Here is an 8,892-nt window from a genome sequence, read left to right as displayed (position 1 = left end):
AATTTAACTATGCATCTGAAAAAAGTAACACGGGGGATTGCAAGACCAATTGTATTCCTTTCTGTAATATTGCTGGAATATTAAAAGTTGTCACACAAACAATGTCATATGTTCAAGATTAAAAAAAAAAAAAAAAAAGTATTGGCAATTGGTAGAGCTATCCCTTTTAATTTAGATGCCTTACCTTTGCTCAAAATTGTAATCATGTTTACGAAAAAAGGGAAAAACAAAATGAAAGAAAAAGTATGATCAATAGATCTGTATAATATTAAGCTTAACATATATGGACAGAAGTGTTGATTAATTAATTACGTAGTCGATTCTGTATGATCTGCTGAAGTTCTTGGGGGGTGCAGGGTACTGCAAGTGCACCCTTCTGTTCAAAGCCATATTCTTCCTTTGCTTGTTCTAGCAGCCTCAAGAAATCAGGATCAGTCAAATAATCTAACTCAACAACGAACCTTTTGGTTTCTTCACCATGCATTGCTATAACCGCAAAATGTCCTTCTTTAACATCTTCTGGCACCTTTGTTGCATTTTCCTTCTCCTCCTCATCAATGTCACTCAAATAACAAACTCTCCTCGAATGTGCTCCACTCGGTGCCAAGAATTGAAGACCCCTTAGCACCTTTGTGATCATAGACTTGAGATTCTTCTTATTATTCCTTGCAACCTCCATCACTTGTTCTTCAAACGTTCTTGATCAATATTGACAATGACAATAGTCACGTACAATGTGTGGTAGCTAGCTTCAGTTAGTGTTGAAAGTTGAAACAAACTATATAATTTGGTATGTTTCAGTACTAGTGATGATTGTAGAGTATAGTATATATGTGGATTTTATAAAGGTTACCTTGAATGGGAATATTGGGTGCAGGAAACACACACGAAGGTGCTTTCCTTGCATGTGCAGTCATGTCAATTTTAGCGCGTGTTGCAGCTAGGTACGATATCATTTAATGCAAGTTTGACGCGTCGGTTTGTATATCCTAATTTTATACGCGGGACTTAATTTCATGGTAGCACAAAGAACACATATTGTTTAGGCCTAATGTGCTGTTTGCATGAGTGTCCCATAATTGAGAAGTGACTTTGCAGCCTTTTAGGCCTAATTTGCTGTCTCTATGACTATAACGTATTTTAAAAAATGTAACTATAACAAACATACACTTTGAAAGTATGAAACCGATTTTCCTCTTGGTTGGGTCCAATAAAAGTATTGTCAAGTGCCAAAGTCATGGATTACGTTTTGCGAGGGGACATCCATGCATTTTCATCGGCCTTTACAACAAATCAAGGTTTTCTTGACGGTGTCGTACGTCATGCGTATGTCGGCATCAAGATTTTTTCAACGTACGTGTTCATACATCTATAACAATTAACACCATTCTTTCTGTGGCCATAATCGTATCGGTAACTTTAATGATTTATCAACACTTTTACTCCCAAAATTTTATAAATACTTAACATTTCTCTTTGATTGTTCTCCCTTATAGGCAAGCAAATTTACGGGTTTCATATTAGTTGATTATTATATTATATGTAATTGGTTTTATAATAGTTATATTATATAGATTAAAAGATTAATTAAATTTAAGGAATAAAAATAAATTTACTGAAGAATTAAAAATATATTTCATTAAATTTGATTATAAAATTTAATGGCTATTATAAAATTTGATTATAAAATTGACTATTTTATTATTTAAGTTAAAATTTGGTAATTTAATATATTGAATGGTTAATTATGATTAGATATTTATTTCTTAATCAATTATAGACGCATAAAGTATTTTATTACTATTTTCTAGCTAGTTCTTTTTAAATAGAGTAATTTTAGTTCAACCTCAATCAAAGTATTCATAATTTGGCCCAAATAGAGTAATTTTAGTTCGACAAGGACCATAATATCTTCGACGTTTGGTTGTGATTAGAGAATTTTTAAGTTAATTCTTGTCAAAGTAATTTCAACTCGGCCTCAATTAGATTATCTTTGACTTAGCTTCAACTATAGTATTTTCAACTAATATTGATCAAAATAATTTAAAGTTTGACATCATGACAACCAATCTTATTTAACTCAATCTTATTCAGAATATTCCCCACTCAATCAAGTATTTGCCTTTTCAACATGATAAAGAAACATAACATAAAACTCAAACTAAAAAAGAATTTACTTACTATAAATTAAAATCTCTTAACTCCCAAATAGATATTTTTTACTCTTTCATCTCCTTGTAAGGCACAATTTACACACACTCCCAATTATATATCTCAAACAACCCTTTATTTATACACTTAATTTTCTAAGTGTCTATCCATTTTAATTTTAAAAAAAATTATATCCCAATTTAAGATATTTTTCTTAAATCTAAAATATATTTTTATATTTAAGAATATTAGTTTCTCAATTTAATTTGCCAATTTGGGCTTTTATTACGACATGCGCTTGTTTGATCTCTTCGGCTGAAACAAAGAGAGTGAGTCCTTCGACCTTAGGCCTATGTTGGATCTATAAAAATAAGATCATGGGTTGGTTTTCAGCTCGTTTGGAAAGCTTTTTTTTTTTTTTTTTTTTTTTTTTTTTAATGTTATAGAAGCCGCTTGAGCCCGTATTAATTAAGAACCGTTAAGTAATAATTTTTTAAAATTTGGCTTAATTGCAGTTTTGATCCCTCAAATATTACAATTGTGCAATTTTGATCCTTAAGATTTTAATTAGGTAATTTTAATCCCTAAAGGATTGAAGTTGTGCAATTTTAGTCCTTCAATTTTTAATTGAACAATTTTAGTCCCTCAAATATCATAATTGTGCGATTTTAATCTTTCCTATTAAAAATTTTAATATATATATATGTATAATATTTTAAAATTATACAATTATTAGCTTATTAAGTTAACACATATTATAATTTTTGTTAATGTAGCAAATAATATATATTTATTACTACTAAATAAATAAAATTTATATATTATTAATATTTTAATATTTCTAATAAATTAATATCAATAATATTTTTAGTATATTTATAGAGATAAATATAACTTAGTATATATTAATATACTTTTACAAAAATATAAATATATTAGATAAGATATGTATATTTCTAATTAATATACTTATATTTTTGTAAAAGTATAGTAATATATAATAAGTTATATTTATCAAATTATTAGTTTATCTATAAATATATTAATAATATTATTGATATTAATTTATTAGTAATATTATAAAAATAATAATATATAAATTTTATTTATTTAGTAATAATAAATATATATTATTTGATACATTAATGAAAATTATAATATATGTTAACTTGAATAGACAAATAATTGTATAATTTTAAAATATTGTATATATATATATGTAGTATATATATATATATATTAAAATTATTAAATTTTTAATGAGAGAGACTAAAATCGTACAATTATGATATTTGAGGGACTAAAATTGTTCAATTAAAAGTTGAAAGACTAAAATTGTACAATTACAATTCTTTAGGAACTAAAATTACCCAATAAAAACTTTAGGGATAAAAATTATATAATTACAATACTTTAGAGATCAAAACTACAATTAAGCCTTTAAATCGGAGAATGAATGACCCACATATTAAACAATATGGGGGACCCACATTTGAACAATATGGGGGACATATACCTTCACTCAATTCCATTTTTTTTAAAAAGTAATATAGTACTAAATTTTTATTCAATTCTTGTTATATTTAACTTTTTGTCTTTTTCTGTTGTAACAAGAGAACAGAATGAAGGGCAACATGCAAGAAGACCCTACAAGCCAAGATGATTTAGTAAGCGTTATATTTATATGTATGAGTGGAAGCTGCACCTAACGTGGCCACAAAAGTCACCATAAATAAATGAGTTAATCGTCTATGTACTGTTGTGTAAATTTTTTTTACACTGATAATCAATTATATATTTTAATTATGTCATGTCATTATAAATATATTTATTTTTAACAGTGACATGACACAATTAAAAAATATAATTGATTGTCAATGTAAATTTTTTTTACACTAACGGTGTATAAGTGATTAAATAAATATAAATATAGTAAAACATGTTCAACCTTTAGTAACTTGTACAGAATATGACTAATGAAAGAATAATGGGACTCATCTTTAGTAACTTGTATATAGCATTTGATTGCATATGGGCTTTTTAATCCCTTGGTCCAAGTAGTCAACCAGCCCAAATAAATATGGCTAAGTTCTCATGTAACTAGGTGCATTATGATAGACTTAAACTTAAGTTGTATAGCGATGACTTTAATGACTAATTAAACAATTTGGGTTGAGTCCCGCATTTTGGTAGCTTGAATGATGACTACAGTTTTTTTTCTCCCGAAAATAAAAAGTTTTCCTTTTAATAGAATTTTAAAAATAAAAATATAGAATAAAAAAATAAAAATATCATCATGCTTATTTCTTTAACTTGAAACAAAATAAAGAAATAAAAATCTGAAATAAAAATTGGAGAAAAAAATTAATGCAGATAAAAATTGAAATTTTCAATTCAAAAATCCTTATGTATATATAACCTTCGAATGAGCTCTATTCCGAAGGCTAATTTTAATGTTTTCAATTTTTTCAAACAAAACTAATGAATCTGTTTTATTACTTTTTTTTTTGCTGCCAGTGGTTTGTAATTTCAGTCATGACATGTCCCCCCAGTTAAAAAAAAAAAAATCTACTGTAAAGTAAGAGATATAATATCGTTTCCTCACACAAAATATTTATTCTAAATCCATCATTATATGTGTTATTTTTAATCGAATTGGCTTATAAAAAAAGTTTTCATTTTCTCACACTCAAAAACACTCTGTTTATCCTAACATTTTCTTTGCATTAGATTTCTTGTTATATGTTTTTTTCTTCTTCTTTTTATGGACATATTTAAAAACTGATTACTAAAAACTAATATACATTCTTAAAATATAATTTTTACTAACAAAATATTAATTTAAAATTGAACACTTACAAAAATCTACTCTGCGAGCACTAGCTCGACCGCTAAAATATAAATTGACAACAGAAGTGTGAATAAAATGTAGTGTAAGGAGTTGTAAAACATTTATGTTCCAACCGAATTAACTCAATAAGTGTTTATTTATTTATTTTTTGGATTTAACAGCAGGCCTAATCCCAAAGAAAAAGATTTTAAAAAATACTAAGCAGAAATGACATTAGATCTTGTAAAAAAAAGACTAATCTCAATAAACAATTAAGAAAAATAAGACATTTTTTTCATATTAATTTATTTATTCAAAAATTTATTTTAAATTTATGCATAAATTAATTTTAGCTTATACAAAATTTATTTATTTTTTTTGTTATTCATTTTTGTGTTTATAAAACATGTTGGGCAAAGCATCTCACATCTATTAGCCTCCCTGAAAACGTGGGCTACTGTATTCAACAGTTGACACATTGTTTGGACAGGGTTCATCCATCAAAGCTTTCTGCAGTCTCACTTTTTACGCTCTTAGCTCATTAACTTCCGAGTCCATATATGAACCTTCACCACCTTTACTTCTAACCATTCGGAGGCCTTTATTGTAAGTTTCGCCATGTCATACATAGGATACCCAACACAGATAATTAATGCTTATTAATGTGCAAGACTTCTAGAAGATCGATCCAACACCATGAAATCACAATGTGAAACTAGAAAAATAAATTAAGTTCATTTATAAATTTACAACAAATAAAAACTTAGTGCCTTTGTTGGTGCTTTTGAATTAAATTCTCTAAATGTTAAAAATTATTAGACGCTTACAATGAAAATCAATGATACTCAAGTGAGTCAAATGTCATTTGGATTGACCCATTTATCAAGAGGAGATGTGTTATGGGAGGTTGGTTTCGATCATAGCAGAACATCGTTGAATGTGAGCGACACAGTGAGTAACATTAACAAGAAGACAGGTTCGTACGTAGAGGTTGAAGGTGCCCAACAGATTCGTATGCTAGGATGAACATTATACATGTTTTGGTGAGTAACTGAATTTCTGAAATTAACAATTCTTAAAAACATTTAATAGCCACTATCAATTTAGCAACGAAGTGCTTATCAGCTAAAGTAGGTAACATTCACACCAATTATAAGATTAACGAATTAGAAATGAACTTCTTATGTGTTGCCATTTGTCAACACTCTTGTTTTCTGAACAAATTCTTGTCAAATAAAATTGTTACAAATATATTATAGAGCAATTATTTTTGAACATTTCATAACTGTTTTTATATCAAACCATATTATTTATCTCTCTCACGGTGTCCAAGTATATATATGTTTCGAATATCATGAGATCTAGTAAGTAGTAAGATGTAAAAATCATGACATATGGAACAAATTTGTGCACTGTGCCTGCCTCCCCTCGGTGAGGTCCTTAGTTAAGAGGAAAATAGGATGTCGGTTGTCTGATACTTGAAATGGAAGAGAAAGTACATGAAGTCCGAATCATATGAAACTGTTCCCATGTTCTTCCCTGCTCTACCCTTACCCTGGGGATAGAGACTGCAATCTGTACCGATCGATACACTTGAAAGCTTTGCATGGCACCTATCATTAGCACATGGCCTAACACTGTGTGCATGAATAAAACAAAAAGATCCTTCAAGATTCATATTTTTCCAGGGTCATTGTCTTGCACCAATTTTTCACCAACTATAATAATCTGATCTTAAATAGGTAACATGTGACTCATTTTTATTGCTGGAGCTCCAGTTGCCCGGTACGGGGTATCGTACTTGAATTAGGGCGCATACTCATCTCTAATTCTTCTATCCATTAAATCTTAATTTGTAAATACACTACTTAACTTCTTTTGTTTATTAGTCATATACCCCTAATTTATTAGGATCTGATCTTCTAAAATAAACGGCTCAATTTAAATGATAAAGTAAGTAATAATTAATTTTAGTCATTAATGAAAATTTAACCGTGGATATAAATCATGAATATGTTATAGTGCCGTCCAGGTCGAAATCCAACCTGCACCTCTATTCGGCAGTAGGGTGACTATGCCTACTTGGCACTAACCTGACCGAGAGCTCAGCACAGACCTAGTCGGTCATGACTCGACTCGACCTGGGGAACTCGACTCCTCTCGCCTATAAGGACTAAGGAGACTACTCGGCATTAACCCGACTGGGTCCTCGGCGCGGACCCAGTCGGTCAAAACCCGACTAGACTTATCCCCTTTAACCCCGCACCAACAAGATAAGAACGGTTAGGGAAATCCCTTCATTCTCAGGGCCCAAGAGGCCCATTAACGACGTACCATAAAACCCAAAACCCTAGAATTGAGAAGGCAAATTACACTTTTGAATGCTCTGGCTCTAAGGCACGATCTAGGAAAAAACCCTAGTCCACCCTTTGGCCGGAACATTTTGGCGCCCACCGTGGGGCTACGGTGAAACTTTTCCTACGCCCCAAGAAATACAAAAAACCTACACTCTACCATGGCGAGAGGCGGTAATAACAACAACTCACAACCACCAACCATGGAGGAGATGATGGCCATGATCAATGGCTTAAGGGAGGAGAATGCGCGATCCAGGGAGAGAGAGGAGGCCATTCAACGCAAAAACGAGGAGATCAGGAGGCGTGCGGACGAGATGCAGGCCAAAATTGCGGCCAGTACCAGGACGGTGGATGAAGATGTCATGATGGAAGTCCCTAGGGATTTTCGACCCTTCTTGGAAGCCATAGAAGCCGAGATCATCCCCAGGGACCATCGGATACCCCAAGTGGAACCTTTCGATGGAACGCAGGATCCCAGGCAGCACTTGACAGACTTCCGAGCCCAAATGTTGATCTGTGGAGGGAGCATGGAAGTACGATGCAAACTATTTATGGGAACACTCAAAAAGGCGGCACTCGATTGGTTCAGTGGTCTCCCTGACCGGTCGATCACCGACTTTGATGTCTTCAGTCGGCTCTTTATGGCCCAATTTGCTGCTAATAAGAAGAAGCCGCCAATCACGTCGGACTTGTTCGATCTCAAGCAGCGGCGAGAGGAGTCGTTGAAGGATTTTTTGCAGAGATTTAACGAAGTCGCCCTGAGGATAGCGTCCTTGGATGAGAGGATGGCTGTTATCGCGTTCCAGAAAGGCTTAAGGTCCGGGGCCTTCGACATCGCGCTGGAGAGAGCGAATTGTCAAACGATGTCGGAGGTGAGGGCTTTCGCCTTGAGTCACATCAAGACGGAGGAAGGACAAATTAATAAAAGAGCTGCCGAAAGCCGAGAAGAGGCAGGCGGAAGTAACAAGGAGAGCAGCAAACATCTTCGACCACGTTCAGACTGGAATAAACGACACGACCGCTATAATATGAAAGAGGGCAATTACCGACAGGCTGATTGGGGAAGTCGTCCAAGGGGCGAGTGGACACGTACCAACGATGAGGAGAAGTTCACCCCACTCAACGTCCCTAGGAGGCAGATACTCCATGATGTCAATAGCGCAGCATTGTTCGAATTCCCAGCAGCGACGGAGCGCCAATTGGGTCCTTTCAAGACCAATTGGTGTGAGTTTCACAGGACGCACGGACACTCTATGGAAAATTGCTTCGTCCTTGGAAGACAGATTGAACGCTTGATCAAGGAGGGACGCCTGAAAAAGTTTGTAGCACGAAAACAGGAAGAAGGCTCGTCAGATAGGCGACACAGACGCGCACAGGACGACACAAGGAGGGATAGGCACAGTGGCAGGAGGATTTGCAGGAGGGGGAGTCACTTCGGCTGCGCGGAAAAGGTATACTCGCTCTGTCATGTCAGTATCGGAGATCCACCGACCAGCGCAACCCATAATTTCATTCTCAGATGCCGACTATGAAGGGGTAGCCCCTCATGAGGAT

General features: G+C 33.2%; 2 protein-coding genes across 2 annotated transcripts; one reads left to right on the top strand and one right to left on the bottom strand.

Annotated features, from left to right (window-relative positions):
- Positions 1 to 304: 304 nt before the first annotated feature.
- On the bottom strand, positions 305 to 679 carry LOC109795698 (protein SMALL AUXIN UP-REGULATED RNA 16). Its single transcript, XM_020355199.3, has one exon. It carries the CDS (start codon positions 677 to 679, stop codon positions 305 to 307), a length of 375 nt encoding a protein of 124 aa, XP_020210788.1.
- A 6,973-nt stretch (positions 680 to 7,652) lies between these two features.
- LOC109796387 (uncharacterized) lies at positions 7,653 to 8,870 on the top strand. Its single transcript, XM_020356063.2, has one exon. It carries the CDS (start codon positions 7,653 to 7,655, stop codon positions 8,868 to 8,870), a length of 1,218 nt encoding a protein of 405 aa, XP_020211652.2.
- Positions 8,871 to 8,892: the final 22 nt, after the last annotated feature.

Source organism: Cajanus cajan, chromosome 6, assembly GCF_000230855.2.
Source record: "Cajanus cajan strain Asha chromosome 6, NIPB_CcT2T_4, whole genome shotgun sequence".
NCBI classification, from domain to species: Eukaryota; Viridiplantae; Streptophyta; class Magnoliopsida; order Fabales; family Fabaceae; genus Cajanus; species Cajanus cajan.
This window is presented reverse-complemented; position numbering and strand designations above follow the sequence as displayed.

Coding starts and splice junctions, on each gene's coding strand:
- LOC109795698 (XM_020355199.3), bottom strand. CDS start 679: ATGGAGGTTGCAAGGAATAATAAGAAGAATCTCAAGTCTATGATCACA.
- LOC109796387 (XM_020356063.2), top strand. CDS start 7,653: ATGCAGGCCAAAATTGCGGCCAGTACCAGGACGGTGGATGAAGATGTC.